The 22,722-nt window shown below is 39.6% G+C and overlaps 1 protein-coding gene and 1 pseudogene across 1 annotated transcript; one reads left to right on the forward strand and one right to left on the reverse strand.

The window, feature by feature from the left end:
* Nucleotides 1–11,429: 11,429 nt before the first annotated feature.
* On the reverse strand, nt 11,430–12,551 carry LOC111018528 (putative pectinesterase/pectinesterase inhibitor 39 pseudogene; annotated as a pseudogene).
* A 5,118-nt stretch (nt 12,552–17,669) lies between these two features.
* Nucleotides 17,670–19,072, forward strand: LOC148209787 (uncharacterized). The gene is made up of 3 exons (XM_088126990.1): nt 17,670–17,871; nt 17,952–18,596; nt 19,067–19,072. The coding sequence occupies exons 1-3, from the start codon at nt 17,695–17,697 to the stop codon at nt 19,070–19,072; spliced, it is 828 nt and encodes a 275-aa protein (XP_087983116.1). The 5' UTR covers nt 17,670–17,694.
* The last annotated feature ends 3,650 nt before the right edge of the window (nt 19,073–22,722 follow it).

The following is a 22,722-nucleotide window of genomic DNA, read 5'->3' on the forward strand; positions in this document are numbered from 1 at the left end:
TGAGCTTATTCAGACAAGTGTTGTTAAATGAAAGTGCATTTGTTTTTTAATAACTCTAAATCCAATAAACTATGAACCCTTGGCTATTTTAATGAGTACTTGGACTTTATGTGGAGACATAAACTGGATCAAGTTCAAATAAATAGCTTAAACTATAGTACATGGATCAAGTTGGGTACTTTTTCCTAGAGACACTATTGAATACGACCATCTTTATGATTGTTACAAATGTTGTAAGGTGTCATAAACGAAGTGATCCTAATTCGTTCATGTAGAAACATGTGAGCGGGGGTGTAATACACAATGAGATTGTGTAAGACTGACCGTGAAATAATCATTGTTACGTATTAACACCGTTTATGACTAACACTGATTAATTTCGTTTATCGATGACTTAGATAACTTGATCTAAATCCTGAGCCGTCTATGAACTCCTACTTATTCATGATTCTCCCTTGATCTGCATAGGATTGAGTAAGCTCATCAGCGCTGCTCAATATGCCTCCCATTTCAGGGATAAGACTGGATATATAACTGGGAACATAGAATTAGCAAGACGAAATTCACTCCTACCCGATTTAGGGATAGTAGAGAGGTTGTTCCCTTAAGGGCTGATCCCGGGTCTTGAACAAGGGGCCCCATCCTCTCACTTGCCCAAGAAGAATTGGATTTAGTGATTTGATCCTAAATCAATTGTTCATTAGAGGGATAGTGGTACTTAAGGAGAAAATATGTAACTCAGGGGTAAAACGGATTTTGACCTAGCTGAGGTTACGAATGGCCTGTGAAGGATCAACTTATCGATGATGGTTATATCGAATGGATACAAATATATCTAAAGTGAGGGGAGTGCATTTGCAGGTTATAGTGGACAGTCTTGTTAGTTAACGGAGGTTGATTAACTAAGTCAAAGAGTTTGATTAGTTAGTCTCGAATCGTTGGAGCACATGATCTGTAGGTCTATCGGGTCTCCATACTAGCTCATAAAGGATAAAATCGATGAATTAGGTGAAGCAAGAATTTGAAGTGTTCAAATTCAGTTTTTTAGGGAATATTGTATTTGATATGAGATATAATATATAATTGAGAATTAATTATTATGGAGAGTATAACTTATTTAAATTAGTTTTAAATAAGTTTAAAGCATGAAAAAGAGTTGTAATTTGATTAATGTGATTAATCAAGCTTAGGTGTCAAAGACCAATTAATATGAGATGTTAATTTGGCTTGGTTTTTGTTTTAATAGAAAATTGATATTTCAATTTTTGTTTTTATAAAAATTAGTTTTGTAAAAGTTATATTTAAAAATCATGTTAGTGGAAAAATGCAACTTCAAAGTTGGATTTTCCCACTAACTCGTGGTTTTTTAAGTTTTTCTTCAAGACAATGACACCTATCTTTTACATGCTAGTGGGGTTTGAAATGGAAGGCATGCAAGGATGCATTTGGTCTTTATATAGGTGATGAAGATCACTTGGAGAAGGCTAATGCTTCCTTGCATAAGTGCAGAATTTTTCCACTCAAATTTCTATTGTTTTCTCCTAGCCATTAGTAGTTTCCCTTTGCTTTCACTCAAAATTCGGTCCCACAATCGTGTTCATCAACCCGAGAATAGCACGGATTTGCCATTGGGGCTCCCATTGAGTTAGGAGAAGAAGTTACAGTGGAGGTCTTCAAAGGTATAAAGTTAATCACTTCGTCTTTATCTTTTTCATCATATTTTCTAGCATGCTTATTTTAGTTAAATTGCTTCATTAAGTGTAATATGATCCTTAGCTTCCGCTGTGCATGTCTAAAGTTCCATCATGTGGTATCAGAGCATGTCTTTTACACTTATTTAGCTTGGTGGGGTTTAATTCATAACATGAATTGTTGCATGTACTAAAATGGTTTCTGTTTTAGGCATCCCTTCTTTTAACTTGCTTTTGGTTATTTAATTATTGTAATTAAGCCCTCGTTTTGGGCATCATTGTGCTTGGTCGAGTCTATAGTTTACTTCTTAAGTCATTTAGAGTTGATCAAAGGTTGTAAACGAAGCCGGTTCAAGCTAAAAAGCATGCTGTCTTTTCCGTTACTGCTGCTGTTTTTTCAATTTCCAGCACTTAATTTCACCTTTTGGAGTCCGATTCGAGCACCTTGGAAGGCGGTTTGGGTGCAGTTGGAGGCTACTTCAAGCTTATTAATGTAATAGCTTAGTTTGTGTGTGCTTGAGATGCCAAAATCAACCATTTTTAGTAGTTGTTCAATTATTTATGGATGTTTGATGTATGTTTTAATTGAAGTTAAATCTTTTATGCCTAAAGTATGTCATATAGATTTAAAACTCCACCATAAGATAAGCATGGTTGCATTTATGTTATAAGAGTTATAATGTATGTGAATGCATGAAATGAATTTCATAAATTAGATATAAATGTTATATTAGTTTATGACTTTAACTAGTGAATGCATGAAATTAATTTCATAAAAATTACATATAAATGTCATATTAGTTTTTGACTTTAATAAGTGGATGCTTGTTTTAGATTTATGTCAATCATATAATTGTTATGTCTAGATTTTATAAGTGTAATAAAATCACTTAGACTTTTAAAATCTATAACAAAGACAAACTTGCATGCTCACCTAGAGTTAATCGGTGCAAAGCAATTCGTTCCGTTTAATAGTTAAAATAGGACGATAACTTGTAAAACAAAAGTTGTTTACTCACTCGGTGAGATCTTGTCTAAGGTTGGGGGTACTTAAGTTGACGGTTTATGAAACACCTCCTACCTGGAGATCAAACCGGTGTTTGAGTCAATAACCCTAGTTTTATTGAGCATGCGTGAGAGATGTGAGGTAATAAAATTGGTTTATCACCTAGACATCGTAGGTTAATCCCAGTATAAGAGTTATTACGGGGGAAAATCACCTAGACTTAGGTTGTATATAATTAGCCGGTATATAGCCTAGTAATTACCCAATTTTTATAATAGAACACTTTAGTGGGAGATTAATAGTGTATGAGATACATTATTCTAGCTCTCACGTCCTTAAGAGTTCACATCGTGAGATTCATGCTCGGCTTCGAGTTGCTATTTGGGCAACCTCCCTTCGGAAAGTATTTGCATGGGTCAATAACAAGGTGAATAGAGGAAGTAGTTCATAGTAAGTGGGTGAAGGGTGTGTGTCAACACGTCCTACAGTCTCTTCCATTAGGTCACACCGTGAGATTCTTATGTTGCACCTGCTTGGCGTTTATAAGCGCCTATCCCTTCGGAGGGTTGTAACATAGGATTCGGAACACCGTGAACTCCAGAAATGGATATGGTTACTTAGGTCCATTTTCAGCAATTGTCTCTCCTTGAAGGGCTTGTTTGATTCCGATCTAATTCGAAAATGGCGGGTCTACACTTACAAGACTTGCTAAGTGTTAGTAAGTTCTTGACCAAATTAATGATAACTAAGTACTATAGGGATAAGAGTTATTCCAGAGTTAGTATTTAGTCAAGAATGTCTTGATTCAGTGAAGGAGTAGTCGACTGCCCTTCGGTGGGGGCTATTCTGACTCACTGAAGTATCGTTGCAAAAGTAATAATGAATGGGTGCATTAATTCTTGCTAAATAAAATTGGATGAAATAATTAAGAGTTATACAATTAACTAATAGTTTTGTTCACTTTTCAGCAATGTCTACTTCAATTATACAACTGCTAGTTTCCGATAAACTAAACGGAGACAATTATGAAATATGGAAATCAAATTTAAACACAATACTAGTTATTGACGATCTAAGGTTCGTTTTAACGGAGGAGTGTCCTCCAGCCCCTGCCCCTAATGCAAACCGAACAGTTCGGGATGCATATGATAGATGGGTTAAAGCTAATGAAAAAGCTTGTGTCTACATTTTAGCCAGTATATCAGATGTATTGTCTAAAAAGCACGAAAGATTAGCTATTGCAAGAGAGATCATGGACTCTCTACAAGCCCTGTTTGGACAACCATCAACATCTATCATGCATGATGCGATTAAGTATGTTTACAACTGCAAAATGAAGGAAGGATCTTCTGTAAGGGAGCATGTTTTAAACATGATGGTTCACTTCAATATTGTAGAAGTGAACGGCCCAATCATGAACGAAATAAGTCAGGTTGGATTCATCATGCAATCTCTTCCGAAGAGTTATTTTCAATTCAAAATGAATGCTATGATGAATAAGATTGAATACAACCTCGCAACCCTTATTAATGAACTCCAAATATACGAATCTTTGTTGAAAAACAAAGGTTCTTGAGGCTGAGGTAAATGTTGCTACTACCTCAAAGAAGAAATTTCACAAGGGATCTTCCTTTGGGAGTAAATCTGGACCTTCTTATCAGAAGAAAGGAATTCAAAAGAAGAAGAAGGACAATGGGAAGGGGAAGGCTCCGACTGCGACAAAAGGCAAGGAAAAGATTGCAAAAGGAAAATGTTTCCATTGCAATGAAAATGGGCACTGGAAAAGAAATTGCCCCAAATACCTCGCCGAGAAAAGAGCTGAGAAGGAAAAGCAAGGTAAATTCGATTTACTAGTCATTGAAACATGTATACTGGAGAATGATGATTCTACCTATATACTAGATTCAGGAGCCACTAATCATGTTTGTTCTTCTTTTCAGGAAACTAGTTTCTGGAGACAGCTTGAAGAAGATGAGTTCACTCTCTGGTTGGATCAGGGGAGCTCATCTCAGCAAAAGCAATGGGAGGAATTAAGTTGATTTTTGCAAATAGATATCTGTATTTGGAAAATGTTCTTTATGTACCATCCTGTAAAAGGAACTTGATATCTATTTCATGCTTGTTAGAAAATTTGTACATCGTAAATTTCAATCTTAATGAAGCGTTCATTTTGAAAAGAGGCGTACAAATATGTTCTGTATACCTAGAAAACAACTTATATAGGTTAAAACCAATCAAAGTTGAAGCTGTCTATAATACTGAAATGTTTAAAACAGCTGAAACTCAAATTAAAAGGCAACGTGTTTCTCAAAGTACCTATCTTTGGCACTTAAGACTTGGACACATTAACCTCTATAGGACTAAGAGATTGGTTAAGAGCGGACTTCTAGGCAAGTTAGAAGATCGTTCTTTGCCGCCATGTAAGTCATGTCTTGAGGGAAAAATGACAAAGAGATCTTTTATTGGAAAAGGTCATCGAGCTAAAGAACCCTTAGAACTCGTACATTCAGACCTTTCTGGACGAAAGAATGTTAGAGCTCGGGGAGGGTATGAATATTTCATCAAGACATTTGGTCTTTATATAGGTGATGAAGATCACTTGGAGAACACTAATGCTTCCTTGCATAAGTGGAGAATTTTTCCACTCAAATTTCTATTGTTTTCTCCTAGCCATTAGTGGTTTCCCTTTGCTTTCACTCAAAATTCGATCCCACAATCGTGTTCATCAACCCGAGAATAGCACGGATTTGTCGTTGGTGGTCTCATTGAGTTAGGAGAAGAAGTTATAGTGGAGGTATCCAAAGGTATAAAGTTAATCACTTCGTCTTTACCTTTTTCATCATATTTTCCAACATGCTTATTTTAGTTAAATTGCTTCATTAAGTGTATTATGATCCTTAGCTTCTGCTGTGCATGTCTAAAGTTTCATCAAAATCCCACATTGCTTTTGAACTATAACATGCATTACATTGGTGAATTAGGTAGCCACACAACTTCCCTAAGAATCATTATGATAAATCAATGATATAGAAAAAAATAACGACAACTGCATAGATATAAGAATGTGAAATACTCACTACAACAAATATCAATCTTAAACAAATATCAAATATAAGCACATAACATATAAATTTGGAGGGGTCATAAAACAAACAAAAAATACAACACTAAAAATCAACCAGGACTAGAAAGAGACCTTTAACTATCTCACTGTTGTCAAGCCTGAAGTGGACGATATTAAAAAAAATCAATACACTTAAGACAACTTAAACTATAGTGCTACATGAAGGATAGAGTTATCTTTAAAGAGAGAACATCCTTTGATTATCCCACCATTAATTCTTCAAGAGATATCTACCTTTATTTGTTGCGTAACCTAACAAATCATAACATTCAAAGTACATTCTAAATGAAGTGGTTTGCCAAGTAAACCAACACTAACTTAAGAACAAATTTACCAAATAAACCAAATGTAAATGCTCTTAAAAGTCAAGTGTAAATTCAGATTTGGTAAATAAACCAACAATAACTTGAGAACAATTTTTGGATAGCATACACAAATTTTTTGTTCAATCTATAAAGTATCTATATCCATTCCAGGCCATCAACTATGCAATCAGTTTTAACAATTACAAAATATAAACAGAGGATAAGCAAATCTTAGTTTTGAAATCAACACACTTATAGCCTCTATTTAGTGCATCAACAGAGAGCTAAAAATCACAATAAGCACCTAAGATATCTTTTCTTTCATGAAGGAGGGAGTCTAATTATGTCAAGGAGATCTAGAGCTATCATGTATTTTTTTTTCTTTTTAAGGTGATCTTATATTTTCAATGCAATGGTAGAAGGGTGGTTGAGTGAATTTTATAGGTTGAACAAAAATGCAAAATAGGTTCTAAGGTGATGGATTCTTGATAGTACCTTGCAATATGAGTTATCTTTATTCCCAACAATTGTCTGACAAGCAAGTCTCCACATTTCAGAATTCTGAATTGCCCCAACCACGGTTAATATTCATCCATGCATATAAATGATAGATGATAAACTTATATAGATAAAGTTGCAGAACAAACCCCAACTTCCCATTTCAGCCATACAAATTAAACCATTAAACGTTGTCTGTCTAGCAAAGAAAAAATTTGCATTGATTTTTAAGCAGCAAGTGAAGTAGGTCCATCAATTATTATCTTACCTTCATGAGATAACGTAGTTCAACATTTGTTCTTTCATTTAATAGATCCTTCACATCAATACCTGCACAAAGAGGACTACAGACCAAATCTAGTTCTATGTATTAATAAGAAAATATGCAAATAGATCATAGACGTCCTCTGCTTTAGGTTTTCCTTTACCTAGAATCTTTGATCAACAAGACAAGACATGAGGTGCAGCAAAGGAAAAAGAAAATTTAAAAAATGAACAATATAAAAGCCAACCTTTGTACCAGAAAATAACACCAACCAATTTGCATGAAGATCATGATACCCTACTATTTGGTACAATATGATGGTATCCAGTGTCCTTTACCACGGTTGTTGAAATCATGTACAATCTGACATGCATTTTACATTCTATATGTTAGAGACAATTTTATATATGATACTATCGGTAGGCTAGCATAAAACGCAAGTCTCCGGACAAAATTACTATAGCTCTAACTACAAGGATACCTCAACAATACAAGTTTCGTAAAGGTTATCAATTTTGCCTAGAACATTTTAATGCATTTAAATGACATCATGAGATAAAACACAAGTGAATATACCCAATTATCTTAATGCCGTTGAGAGGAAAAAAATAAACCCATTAGCAGAAAATGTTATTCACCGCAAGAAAATGGGGCTTTTTCGACCAACTTTTATTGAAGGTTATTGAAAACTTTTGAAAAACAGTATATTTATCAACAAATATGTGCCGCGCTTGAAAAATATATGATATTTTATTGGAGCTTTATAGAAAACTCTTGAAAATTATGCATTTTTTTCAAAGGTTATTAAAAACCTTCGAAAAAGGTTAACTTTTATTGAAGGTATTTTGAAAAACCTTTGAATATTATTCACTATTTTATAAAGGTAATTGAAAACCTTTGAAAAGCAATATATTTATCAACAAATATTTTAAACCTTTGAAAAATATATGATATTTTATGGAAGATGTTTATAAAAGCTTCGAAAATTATACATTTTTTATGAAAGATTATTAAAAACCTTCGAAAAGATAATTTTTTATCAAAGGTATTTTGAAGACCTTCGAAAATTATTCAATATTTTATCGAAGGTTATTGAAAACCTTTGAAAAGCAATACATTTATCAACAAATATTCGAAACCTTTGAAAAAGGTTCTATTTAAAAAAAAAATATTGACTTCTTTTTTATTAAAGGTAACTACAAAATATTAGAAAAAGGTTAAAAACTTTTTATAAATATTATTTTACTTTTAATTGAAGGTTATTGAAACTTCAGAAAAAGATATAAACATTTTATTGAAGGTTATTAATACCGTCGAAAAAATAGATAATATTATATTATTATTAAAAGCAATAAAATTTACTTTACTTCCTAAAAAGGAAAAAAAGAACTTTACCTTTCTAAAAAAAGCAATGTTACCCTAGCCGATGCGAGGTTTAACAGAGAGGATGGTTTGTCTCAAAGTCTCATCGCTTCCGATGGTTGGTTTCTTCTCCGTTCTTTCCATTTACGTCGAGAACAGTGAATTGTATTACTGTAGTTTTCTTTGATCGGTCTCCTCCTATGTTCTGATTTCTTTTCCATTCTTTCCATCTCCGTTCTTTCCATCTCGCATCGAGAACAGTGAACAATGAATAATGAGGTTTTAAGCTCTCTGCCTTTCTACTCACTCGTTCTTGGATTCGACAAGCTTGCCTGCCTATTTAATGTTCTGTTATTATTGGAATTCTTCGATGTTCTGTACGTAGTACTTTTCTTTAATGTTATGTATTTAGTTGGAGAATAGTGAATTTCATTACTTGACGAAGATTAGGCCTAGTCAATTGGCTCCTTCGTCTTTGTTTAATTTAGACCATAAATCCATATATCCCTTATTATTGATTCAGAATCCAAATTCCAATCATTTTCTTTAATGTTCTGTAGTTTTCTTTGATGTTCTGTGTTTAGGGCTTTGTTTTACTTTTTCGGTTTTCTTGGTTAGGAAATTTAGTTGAATCGCAGTACAAAGTGAGATTGGCACCATCATACTCGAGAAGATTTGCCAATATTTTTACTGGAATCTATAATTCGCCAGATTTTTATTTCTTTGAATTAACTTTTCTTTAATCTTGATTTGTGTTCTAATATATGTATTTCTAGTCGTCATCATTATATGTGATTAATCAGAGAAAAATTTCTAGAACTCTGAGTAAGATATTGAAGCATACGGAAGTAAGATATTGAAGTTACAGTAAATAATATTTGGCTTGTGTTGAATATAGTTTTGAAATTATAAATTTTAACTAGGAAAAGTAATTTAATTTTTTCAAGCAAATAATATTAAATTAATATTAATTTCAAATGTTATTATTCTATTTGATTTTTTTCGAATGATTTACAAATGTCGATAACGAACTTGTTTTTTGAAGGTTTAAAAATGGTTGAAGATAAAATTATGATAAAATGCCACTTTTTGAGCTTATATTTATGAGGTTCTCAAACTAATTGGCAATGAGAGGGGTAGCTCATGTTTATTATAAATCATGTAAGATCTATTTTCTTTTCAACCTGGGATCCTAAACGAATGCAAAAGAATGAACTCAACAGAGACAACAAGTGAAAAAAAGGACGGGAAGATAGAAATTAGCTTTCGTTTATGGTTCACAAAACTATACCTTTCCTCCTCTCTCACTCTGTTTCCAAAAAACCAAAAAAAGAGAAAAGAGAGAGAGAAAATGAAGGGGAAACGAACGACTGGGAGATGAAAGGGAAAGTTGCGGCAGCGTCTAATCAGACTCCAACAAGATAGATTTAAGCAGCAACAAAAGCCACCCATCACCGTAAGATCAGAATGAATATCGCGATTAGGACTGGGGGTTCACAATGTGGAGGAAGATGAATATCGATTTTGGATCTACCAATACAACGAAGATCAATTAACATAAGTCGATTTTGGGAGATTAGAGAGGGATAACGAATGATTTTGAGACCTAAATGTGAAAAATGGGGAAATGGTGAAAGTGTTATAATTTTGAGGTTTTTTTTAATAGCAATTCAATGGTATAACAAAAAGCTATAAAAAAATGTTATTCGGTGTAGTATATCTAATTAAAAGTTAATAAAAATTTAAATGAAAAAAAAATTAGTTTAAAGGAAGAAAAATGTGAGGAGAAAAGTACATGAAAAAGTTTAAACAAAATTTAAATAACAAAAAATAAAGAATGAATGAAAAAATAAATAAAACACTAGTAAGATAGACAATTTACCATTAAAGAAGAGAGGAGATTGATACATGTATTTGGAAGGGAAGAGAGTCAGTGTTTGCAAGAGGTGAAATCGCGTAGAGAAAGTAAGGTGGACGACTGCGACAAGAAACCAACCCTAAGTAAAAGAAAAAAAAAGTAATAGAATAAAACTGGTGCGGTTCGATTGAACCAATTATTATGTCTAAAAGCCCCACAATTCAGATGGAATCGATCCGTTCTTGACGTTCCTAACACAATCCAAACCAACTCTAATGTTTCGTGTCAAGCTGCTCAATTTCTTTCGTCATCGAATTTTTAGAATACCCCTAAATACAATTCATTTGATATTCAAATGAAAATATTCATATACGACAACTAAAAACGCAGATCAAGTAATATTAAAAACTAAACCTACCATTCTCGTCAGATTAAAAATACAACTTTGTACATTTAAGCTCATTCAAAATGGAATATATAATTGACTGTACATTTAAATATACAAGGAAAATAATGTATAAATAATGTATAGTCAAATAGAAGAATAAAAGTAATGAAAATTTAAATATTTAGTAATTTTTTTTCATATAATTAAAATTTTGTGATGGAAATTAGTTAAAAAGACATAATTAAAAAAGGCCAAAATACATTTTTGGTCCTGAAGTTTGAGGTAGATGTCTACTTGGTCCCTGAAGTTTTAAAATGAACACTTTTGGTTCTTCAAGTTTGAGATAGGTGTCTAATTGGTCCCTAAAGTTTCAAAATGAACACTTTTGATCATTGAGCTTTAAAGTAGGTATCAACTTGGTCTCTAAAGTTTTAAAATGAACATTTTTGGTACCTGAAATTTGAGGAGTAGTTCTAAATGGTCCCTGATTTTTTTACTATTATTAATTAATATTAAAATGACATTGCAAATTGCAATAAACAATTTAGTTATAATTCTATAAGTTCCCTTTTAATTATTTTCCTGCGAATTAGTACAAATCTCATTTAACAATATACATGTTTGCTAGGCTATTCACATTTGATTTCGAGTTTTTTTCATGTTTGGCTTTTTGTCAGCGCTCTCATTTTCCATTGGTTGTATGTATTACCTCACCAGTGTCAATAAACTAAGCACAGGTTGAATCGTAATAAAACTATATCATATATTTATGTTAAACATAAGAAGTGAGTTTCTTGTTATAAGGAACGCCTCTATTGAGAAGAGAAACTTGCTGTTCATTGAACTAATCATGTAAATATCCATATTATTCATTTCATGACCAAACTTTACAATATCATTGGATAGAATCGAGTGCTACGTCTCAACGGTACTTACAAACCAGCCCTAAAAGGTATGCCAGTTTCTGGCAACCATTTAGTCCCATTAATAAAGTTTTCAACAGTAAACTTTGTAACTTCCATGGCATTGTGCAATACATGATAACCAGGCCAATCTACCCGTTGAGAAGTGTCAGCTCCCGGACCGCGATTATTATATTCAGCATAAAATAGTAGATTTACTGGTCTTCCCGGCCACTCTAACCATCCTTTTGGTTGAACTACCCTGTCAAGGAACGACTCCATGAAAATGACCATCGAATAGTCTCTCCATGGCCGTCCAAGAAACATAGTAACATTGTCCTTACTTGATGCTATCTCTGGTGACACTGTCACATTGCAGTTTTGGAAAATGAAGCCGCTTTGGTCTTCTACTGCGTTTTTGGATTGTGCGGTGACTATAATGTGAGTGCCTGGTATTCGAGCATATATATTACAGTCTTGGAATACTACAAGCCCATTTCCAAAAATGAAGTCAATTCTTCCATATATATCACATTCCTTGAAGAATTGAGGCACTGCTCCTGCATAGAGAGTATCCTGATAACTCAAAAACACACACTTGTAGTACGCTGTGTGTTTAGCTTGGTCCATAACGGCTATTGCTTGGCCTTCCTTTTGTTCGGCAGAGTTTTCAAAAGTCAAGAATTGCGCCATGAAATTTTGACCCTTCACAACTGCAAATAGAACATTTGAAGTTTTATTTCAGAATTTGTTTGAATAAGAAGAAGGCAAAATTAACATCTACATGTCAAATTTATTAGTGAAAAGTTAAGTCTTACTAAGGGTTGCAGTAGTTTGAGTTGAAAATCCACTCCCGTTACTTCTATTGTCAACAATGATTGTCGTAGAAGCATCTTCTCCAATCAAAGCAATAAACGTCTTTTGAACTGGAACTTCAACATGTTCTTTGTAAATGCCAGGTTTCACATGAATATAAAATCTAGTGGTGCTAAAGTTAGGTGCTGCCGCTATAGCATCACTAACTCGAACAAAATTTCCACTACCATCTGGAGACACTGTTGCATTGAACATAAAGCAATAAGAAAACTTAACAAAATGGTTGATGACAACTAATAAGCTAACTACAAAGAACCCAAGAAGTTTGAAAGCCATGATTAAGCTGCAAGGGAACAAGCTAAAAATATTGAATGCAAAAGGGTTTCTAGCTAGGCGCTTGAACTCTAATTTTTTTGAGAATTGTGCACTTGAAATTCTACTTTGCTTGAACTTTTGAGATTTGGAACCTTGTATTTAAAGGGGTGAACTTCAATGAGGTTATGGTAAGAGGATGTACAGCTTAAACATTGTTTTGGGCTTATTAAACCATGCCATCTTCTTCGCATACCATATGAGCTTGCCAATAAAGAACACTTTTTTATGGTGAAAATGAATGGCTAAGGGAATATTTGTCTATTTCATCAATGGCAGTTTCTTAATTAAGAAAGGGTTTTGATTTCAAATAATATAAACATATACAGCTAGTCAAGAAGTTCTAGATTTTGGTTCTTTGGCAACCATTCCAATGTAAAAAGTTGCTAGCTACAAATTATGAATGTAATGCAACATCTTTTTTGTTTTACCGAAGGGTCGAGTTCGATTCCATTTGATGGGTGTTGTTCTATACGTACGGATAATTTCAACTTGAGCAGCTCAGCTGGTTAAGACATATATTATGGCTCTGCTCAAGACATATATTATGGCTCGTGCATTCGATTCTCCACCTCTATATGTTATTGTTCTATTACATGCATCTATATATATGGCAAAGTGTATCAGTTGTTTTTATCCTAAACATTTAATATTGCAATTTTACCTTCTAATAAGTTTTTGTTTAAAATAATTCATTGAGAAAAGTATTCTTATGTGCGTTAGTATAGTTATGAACTTGTTTCGTACCCAAAATAAATTTTCTTGTGGTGTTTTTTCATAACTCATTACAACATAATTTTGACAGCGTCCTTACTTGTTCAATATTAACCCAAGCAATGTTTAAGGATGTTATTCCATTTAAAGTTTGATTGATAAATGCAATAGAAAGGCCACTTACATTTGGTTTTCAGATCCTTGTGGACATCTGATTCTACTATATATGCCCAGAAATTTAAAAGCCTTTATGACGAAGTTGAATAAAACAATATATATAGTAGACTTTTACAAGGAAATGAATTATAGAACAAAAAAGAGAGGAAAAAAACTTTGTAAATAAGGCAAGATTGTTGGGTAGTAGCTGGCACATGAATAAGGTAAAATGGGTTGCCATGTTTCAAAAACATAATCTTGGGAAAGAATTTAAGGTTGCAATATCTGATTATCCTTGTCGTTTCAATTTAAAAAAAAAAAAAACAAAACAAAACAAAAAGATTATCCTTGTCGTTAGTATAAATTATTTATTTATTTATTTATTTTTTGGGTAGTATTGAAGTGAGGGATACAGTTACCATATGTGCTTTAATAGGCTTCATCGAGTCAAGAGAAACAAGGAAAGATACGAGTGTAAAATCTTTCTCCACAAATTCGGATCCACGTTGTGGCCGACCTTGAAATAAACTTGTGGACTCGGAAAACTCCATTGGGTCAAAGGTACTACCTACTCCAACCTTGAGCACCTAACAAGCCGATTTTCTACAACAAATTTCCGGACAAGCACAACCGAACAAGCAAACATTCCTATTGGATCTCTCCGTATGAATAGAGACATCATTCTAATTGCATATAACAATCTAAGCTCGGTTTGAGACCTAAAGTTAAACTCTCATTATTATTTTTTTATTACCCAAGAGTTGGTGTCTCTTTGGCCTTTATGTTGACCTATATCCGGGGGTATGCGCACTGTCCTCATACCCATATGTAGCCATGGGGTCATTGTTTGGTGGAGTTGCGTTCCATGTGACTTGAACCCAATGTCTCAAAAATATTCCTTGAGGTCCCAAGCCACCCAAGCTATCTCTTGGGGACAGCTGCTTATTAATTACCTTGTCTCTAATAAAATGTAGATCGATTTCTACATATTTGCTTCTTGAATGAAGAACAGAATTTGATGCCAAAGACACAACTTGTGTTATCGCACCAAATTATTGGAGGTGTGATTTTAGTAGGAACGTTGATTTCCTTTAGTAGGGACTAAATCCAATACAAATTGGTGCTGCATGTGCCAGAGCCCTATAGTCGATTTATGTCCTAGAACTGGCAACAACTTTTTATTCTCTAAAGGCCTACGACACCAAAGAGTTATTCTCTAAAGGCCTACGACACCAAAGAGTTTCCAAGGAACATAAGATAAATAGAAATACAGCGTCTATCATCTGAATTACATGTCCAATCAGCATAAGCTGTAATTTGTAAGTTGTTTGATACCTTTAGATGTAATCTATAGTTCTTTGTTCCTTGTAAGTATCTTAGAACTCTTTTTACTATCTTCCAACGTGTATCTGTTGAATTCGATATGAATTGACTCAATTTGTTTGTTATGAAGTCAATTTTTGATCTAGTATGAGCTAGGTATTGAAGTCCTCCATTAGCACTTCTATAGATGGTGGGATTTTCCAATGGTTGTCTTTCATACAGAGATAGATCGGTCTACGTATTACTTTTAGTGTTCAACAAGGTTTAATGCGGCTTTGGTTCAATGGATCAAGTAGATCAGTTATGTATTTGACTTGGGTTAGATACGTACTATCTCCATTCCTATAGGTCTCAACACCAAGGAAATAGTCAAGTTCCCCAAGATATTTTAAGGCATATATGGTATTTAACTCAACGATAAACCTCTCAATCATGTGTTTGCAATTCCCAGTAACTAAAATATCATTAACATAGATCAAGACAAATAGAGTTGATTACCTTGATGATAGTAAAATAGAGAGCTGTCTGATTTGTAATTTTTTAACCCCCATCTAGCCAACATTTGCTTAAAATTTTCACACCACCCAAATGGGGCTTACTTCATGCCATACAAGGCTTTGTTGAGTTTACATATGCGGTTTGGCCAGCTTTGATCTATAAAACCCCCAATTTGTAGCATGTAAATGTCTTCTTCTTGCTTTTCATTTGGGAATAATGCATTATTAATGTCCAGTTACCTTACTCTCTGTTTATGCAAGGATATGCACAACAGTGTATTTCTGATTGCAACTCGAACTCGGCCTCCGGACCGATCTGAATACTTGGGCGGACCTGCACAAAAAGGTGAGCACTCCGACGATCAAGTCAGTATAAGTCGGATTCCCAGTTTAGTTCGAGGTCAGAAATCTTCGTACCTGATCGTGGAGTGAGGCCCTCTACTTATGGGTGGTAGTCCCGCTAATCTCGCGACGATTGCATCCGATAATCTCGGGACCGACGGTTACACCCGATAATCACGCCGCTGACAGTTGCTCACATTGGCCCCTACCGAGCTCCCCGGTAGGTCGGACCTGGGCCAGGTTCACCTCGGCCCTCATACTTAGCATTTGTCGATGTTAGCGGCGGCCATCTCGGCTATCCGAGCTAGGATGACTCATGAGCCATCTTGGAGCACCAATAGGGGTCCTCCACGTGTTCAGGGTATTCCCTTCCCCAAACATTGGCCCCCTCTCTGTCCGGTCCGATCTCGACCTGGCAGAGAAGTTCATCCGACCTGCTTTTGGACACGTGGCGACTTCCTATTCGTGGGGAAATATAACCGTCGCGGAAGATTTATCGTCAGAATATTCAAATATTCCGACGCTTCGGATCTCAGGGAGGATCCTAGCCGCTCGTTGATTACACGTGTACGGTGGGAAAATTCTTCCGACGGGCTATAAATGCCCCCAATCCTTCAGGTCATACCTTACGTTCCCTGAATTCTTGGAGTTCGATCTGAAGGCAGCTCGAACCCTTGGTAGGTCGGTCTCTTCCCTCACTTTCTCTTTCGAACGTAGTTGCCATGTCGTCCTCTTTTAGCAACAACTTAGGATCCGATGAGGACTTAGCTCGTAGGTTAGAGTCCGAGCTCGAGGAGATAGAAAACTTTAGATTCTCCGACGACGGGGAGGATAGTGACGCCTCCACTTCAGGTCAGGGTTTGGAATACCCTTCTAGGATACCTGAGCACTACCTCGGATCCCTTCGTAGGGGGTTCGCTATCCATGAGAACATCCTCCTCAGGCTTCCAGAGGAGGGGGAGAGAGCTGACAATCCTCCAGAGGGATGGGTCACTCTCTACTTCAAAATGTTTGAGTACGGCCTCAGACTTCCTCTTCACCCTTTCGTCCAAAAATTTCTCTTCCGGACTGGGTTGGCTCCGGCTCAAGTGGCCCCCAATGGGTGGGGTGTCACTTTCGCTTTGGCCATCCTTTTTTGGCTACGAGCTCGGGATAGTGAGGAGGCCGAGCTGTTGGACGTAGACCAGCTCCTCGCGTGCTTCGAAGCGAAAAGGATAGCTAAGAAGCCTGGTCGGTTCTATATGTGCGCAAGGAAAGGCGCTGGCGGTATAGTTAAGGGGCCGACCTCCATCAAGGGATGGGTGAGGAAGTGGTTCTACGCTTCTGGGGAATGGCTCGCAAAGGACGAGTCAGGTCGTTCCTTCTTTGACGTCCCTACTAGGTTTGGGAACCTAGGTACGGTGTAGTTCTTGCTTTTTGTAATTTTCTTTTCTGTCATTCAGGTCTAACTCAAATTTGGTCTTTGTGCAGTTTCAATCCGACCAGTTCCCGAGCTTACGCAAGCCTCCTTCGACACGCTGAAATACTACAAGGAGCGCTTTCCGAGGGGTAGGAAGGTCGGAACCCTGGTGACCGACGAGCTGCTGTTTGAGTCCGGGCTGCTAGATTACAACCCTGCAGTTCGTCCCATTGAATCCTCAAGGCCGAACTCTGAACTTGGTATGCCGAACCTGCCTCACTCCTTTTTCCTCTAACCTTGTGATGACCCCTGTTTTTATTTTGCAGCCATGGTTTGCGGATTTGCAAGCAGCGTGAAGCGCAAGTCCAAGGGCCGAGCCCACGCTCTTGAGGCCGCCCAGAGTTCGAAACCTACCACCCCTGCCGTGGCAGGGCCTGCCTCGGAAGATCCAGTCCCGGTGATCGAGCTGGAGTCTTCTGGGGGTCCCTCGAGGGAGAAGTGCCCCAGGGATCAGACCGAGGCGGTGGACGCCCCGCCTTTTGGTGAGGAGGTGAGGGAGGAAGCCCCTCTGAAGCGAAGAAGGAAGAAAAAGAAGGCGATCTCCCCCTCGGAGGTCGGAGCTTGCAGGATCTTGCCTGCAAATTTCGCAGATCGGGTGGACGATCCTGCGGCCAGGATGGGCGGGACGTCCGACGTGTCGGCACGGTTCAGAGTTGAGCCGTCAAGTTCCGGGGTGAGGGACCAGGTGTCCCGCATCTCAGCTGCAAGTTTGGACCGCTGCCTAAGGAGGGCGTCCAAATTTGTGAGCGACCCTGGGTCCGTTCTGCAGAGGACCATCGACTACGCCGCCGAGGTAAGACTAGTGTCCCCATTTTTGCTTAATTTCGCCCAACGGGTAGCTCGGTCTAACTTTTTCCTTGTACCGTTTCTCAGGCGTTTGTTGCTTCCATTCAATCGGCTCTGGCTGTAAAGGCCGAGCTGGATGGGAGGGAAGTTCTGGCAGCGAGGGAGAAAGAGGAGTTCTCTGCTGCCTTGGAGGCTGCTTCCTCCACCATGAAGGATGAGCTGCTGAAGGCTCACGCTGAGATGGAGATTTTGAAGGCCGAGGTGGAGTCCCAGGCCGAGCTGCTGAAGAAGGAAGAAGACAGGCGCAAGGCCCAACTCCGAGCTGCCCACGCTATCACCAGGGGCTTGGAGAAGGAGAAGTTCCAACTCCTGAAGGAGAAGGACGACATGCTCCAGGCGCTTGAAGCGAAGGATAAGGAGCTGGAGCATGCGACTGCCGAGCTGGAGACGGCGAAGGAGCGCCTCAGCAATGGAGTCCTATTGGAGGAATCGTTTAGGCAACATCCTGACTTCGATGGATTTGCCAAAGACTTTTCTGACGCGGGCTTCAAGTTCCTCATGAAGGGCTTTGCTTCCGACATGCCCGACCTTCAGATCGATCTCAGCGGTCTGAAAAAGAGGTATGCCGAGAAGTGGGCGTCTGGGCCTGGCGGCACCCCTGGCCCCCAAGCGTTGGTGGAACAGTATGTCAGAGATCTGGACTCTGACTACTCCGATCTCGAAGAGGACCGGGTCGGCACCACACAGGAGGGCGCTCCTCAGGCGGACTCTTAGGCGATCATCCTTCATGAGGTTTTTCTCTGTCTCTCTTCTCTTCTTTTTGTTTGTAAGTGTCAGGGCAGAGCTGCAAGGTCTATAAGCCTTGGCTCTACTCTCCATTTAATAAAGAGGCTTCCATTTGTTTTTACTTTGTTGTCGGCCACATCTTTTCTTTGTTTTTTCTTTGAACTGCAGCCAATGTCACCTCGCACCTCTTACTTTTGAGGTCGCGCCTTCAATTTAACTTGAAAGTTTGAATGTGAATCTCTGTCTAGCATTCAACGCATTTCACCAACTCTGGATTTTTTAACATCGCACTCTTAACTTAAAAACGTTAAAAGGTTAAAATCCCAAGTCCGTAGCTTTTCTTCACATCGCTCCTCGTATCCTTAAGTTTGGAGGCTTGACCAGTTTGAACTTTTCACATCATCCCTTTGCCTTAGGTTTGAATTTTAAGTTCATCAGTGGCATCGCGCCTCGTACCCTTAGGTTTTAGAGGATTGAATTTTGACCGACTGCTGGAATGTGGTCGCGTGAGAGTCCGTGGCCCCCATTTAATTTCTGGTCGAACTCGGAATCATGAAATTAAATAATCACATTTATTTCGATCATAATTCTCTTGAAACAGTGTTTACAGATCCATTGAAAATCCTTCTGGCATTTCAAGGATAATAACGTTTCAGGTGCTCCGCGTTCCACGGGTGCGCAAGGACGTCTCCTTTCAGATCGGCCAATATGTACGTCCCAAGTCGGACTATGCCCTTGATCTCAAACGGGCCCTCCCAGGCCGGATCAAGGGCGCCCACATGCGTTTGGACCCTCCTTAAGACCAGATGTTCGACCTGAAAGGCCCGAGGTCGAACGCGGGCATTGTAATGTCTGGCCATTCTGCCCTGATATTCCGCCAGGCGTAGCTGGGCCATTGCTCTTCTTTCTTCCAACAAGTCGAGGTTGAGGAGCAGCTCTTCCTCATTTGTCGTAGGTTCGTAACGCTCTACTCTGTCAGATGGCATGCCGACCTCAACCGAAACTACAGCTTCGGAGTCGAAGGCCAGGGAGAACGGGGTCTCACCTGTCGACTCTCGTTGGGTGGTCCGGTACGACCATAGAACCTCTGGTAGCTCCTCGGCCCACCTGCCATTCCTGGAGTCCAGTCTAAGTTTGATGCCTCGCTTGATGATCTTGTTGACTGCCTCCACCTGCCCATTTGCTTGCGGATGTGCGGGGGACGAACTAAGATGACTTATGCCAAGTCTGCTGCAAAAGTCTTTGAACTTGGCGTTGTCAAACTGCTTCCCATTGTCTGTCACTATGGCCTGCGGTATACCAAAGCGACATATGATATTCGTCCATACGAAGGACGTGACTCTGGATTCCGTTATGTGGGAGAGCGCCTCGGCCTCGGCCCACTTGGTGAAGTAATCCACAGCAACCACAGCGAACTTGGTCTGGCCCTTGCCCAAAGGGAAAGGACCAATGATATCTACCCCCCACTGCGCGAATGGCCACGGGGCCGAGATGGGGGTGAGCAGCTCGGGAGGTTGGTGGATTATGGTTCCGTAGCGTTGGCAATTGTCGCAAGTTCTAACGAACTTCTTGGCGTCATGGCTGAGGGTCGGCCAATAGTATCCTTGTCGGATCACTTTGGCTGACAGCGACCGGGCGCCTGAGTGATTGCCGCACACTCCTTCGTGGATCTCTCTGAGGACGTACAGGCCCTCTTCGGGGGTTAGACATCTCAATAGAGGCAGGGAAAAGCGACGCCGGTACAATGCCCCATCTCGGACCACGAACCGAGCTGCCCGCCTTGCCAACTTTCTGCGCTCCTTGGGGTCTTGTGGTGAGTTGCCCCTAATGAAGTCCGCGATCGGGTCCATCCATGAAGATTCTGGAGCGCCGATCTCCATCAGATCTGGCTCTGAGATCGAGGGATGATCTAAGATCTCGACGGGGACCGACCTGGCCAGGTCGGTCTCGTACGCCGATGCTAACTTGGCCAAGGCGTCAGCATTAGAATTTTCTGCTCGCGGAACCCGACTTACTTCGTAAGTTCGAAACTGGGCGAGGTACGATCTGACCTTGCCCAAATATTTCTCCATTCGGGTGTCTTTGGCTTGGTACTCGTCCTTAATCTGGCTCACAACCAGCTGGGAGTCACTGAAGACCTTAACACAAGAGGCCCCCAATGCTCTAGCGATTCGCAGGCTGGCAATAAACGCTTCATACTCGACCTCGTTGTTAGAAGTCCGGAAGCCGAACCGCAAGGCATACTCAAATCGCTCGCCCCCTGGTCCGAGCAAGAGGACCCCGGCTCCGCACCCCTTCTCATTGGAGGATCCGTCGACATAGACTGTCCAAGGTAGGTCGGACTCGCTCAGCTCGGAAGGTGGTGTGAGCTCGGCTATGAAATCTGCCGCTGCTTGTCCTTTTAACGCAGTTCTGGGTTCGAACTGGATGTCGTTCTCACTTAGCTCTATCGCCCACTTCATTAGGCGTCCAGAAGCTTCCGGCTTATGGAAGATGCTTTTTAGGGGCAAGTTAGTGAGCACCACCACCGTATGGGCTTGGAAGTATGGTCTGAGCCGTCGGGCCGAGGTGACCAAAGCGAGAGCCAACTTCTCCATCTGAGGGTATCTAGTCTCGGCTTCGGTCATAGCCTTGCTTGTGTAGTAGACCGAGTTTTGCCGCGCTTCCTCTTGCCTGATTAGGACCGAGCTGATGGCATTGTCAGACACTGCTAAGTACAATTGGAGCTTGTCCCCCGGCATGGGCTTGGCGAGCAAAGGTGCCGAACAGAGGTAGCTCTTCAATTGCTGAAACGCTTGCTCGCACTCTGCTGTCCATTCAAACGGCCCTTTCTTTCGTAGGATTTTGAAGAAAGGAAGGCACTTATCTGTCGATCGTGAAACGAACCGGTTCAGGGCCGCAATCCTGCCATTGAGGCACTGAAGCTGTTTCAGCGTCTTAGGTGGCTCCATCTCGATCAGGACTTTAATCTTTTCGGGGTTGGCCTCAATTCCCCGGTTGTTCACCATGAAGCCAAGGAATTTTCCCGAAGAGACTCCAAAGGCACATTTAGCTGGGTTGAGCTTCATTTGATATGCCCTCAGAACCTCGAAGGCTTCGGTCAGATCGGAGAGATGCGACTTAGACTGCTTGCTCTTGACAAGCATGTCGTCCACATACACTTCCATATTCCGGCCGATCTGCTTGACGAACATTTTGTTCACCATTCTCTAGTAGGTCGCTCCTGCGTTCTTTAACCCGAAGGGCATGACCTTGTAGCAATACAGACCTTGGTCTGTTATGAAAGCGGTATGACCTTCATCTGGGACATGCATCTTGATTTGGTTGTACCCAGAGTAGGCGTCCATGAAGGTGAGCAGTTCGTGCCCGGCTGTGGCGTCCACGAGCTGATCAATCCTCGGCAGTGGGAAGCAATCTTTCGGGCAGGCCTTATTTAAGTTCGTAAAATCTACGCACATTCTTCAATTGCCGTTAGATTTTTTAACTAATACAACATTGGAGAGCCACTCAGGATACGAAATTTCTCTTATGTATTCAGCTTTCAAAAGTTTGTTAACTTCCTCAACAATTACATCACTCATCTCCTTGTTTATAGGTCTTCTCTTTTGTTTCACAGGTCGGAATGACGGATCTATGCTGAGGCGATGCGTCATAATTCGCGGGTCAATGCCAGGCATGTCCTCATGGGACCACGCAAAGACGTCCGAGTTGGATCTGAGGAAGTGGATTAGCTCATCTCTGTCGGTGGCCCCCAGCTTGGTTCCTATGCTTACCTGCTTCTCGGGACCAAGCAGAGGAACAAGCTCGAGCTCCTCAGTGGGTGCGGCAAACTCCCTCCTCGGCAGGTCGGCCTTGAACTCGAGCGTCCCATCCCCACCGGCGAGAGTTTCGAGGGCGCAGACCGATGAACCTTTAAGTGCGGAGGCATAACACTCCCTCGAAGCGGTTTGTTCTCCTCGGACTGTGCCCACACCATTGGGGGTGGGATACTTCAAAACTTGATGAAGTGTTGAGGGAATGGCCCGAAATGAGTGGATGATGGGTCTCCCAAAGATGGCGTTATAGGCCGATC

This window comes from Momordica charantia (genome assembly GCF_013281855.1).
Source record: "Momordica charantia cultivar OHB3-1 chromosome 8 unlocalized genomic scaffold, Mcharantia_2.0 BLBB01000008.1, whole genome shotgun sequence".
In the NCBI taxonomy this organism is placed as follows: domain Eukaryota; kingdom Viridiplantae; phylum Streptophyta; class Magnoliopsida; order Cucurbitales; family Cucurbitaceae; genus Momordica; species Momordica charantia.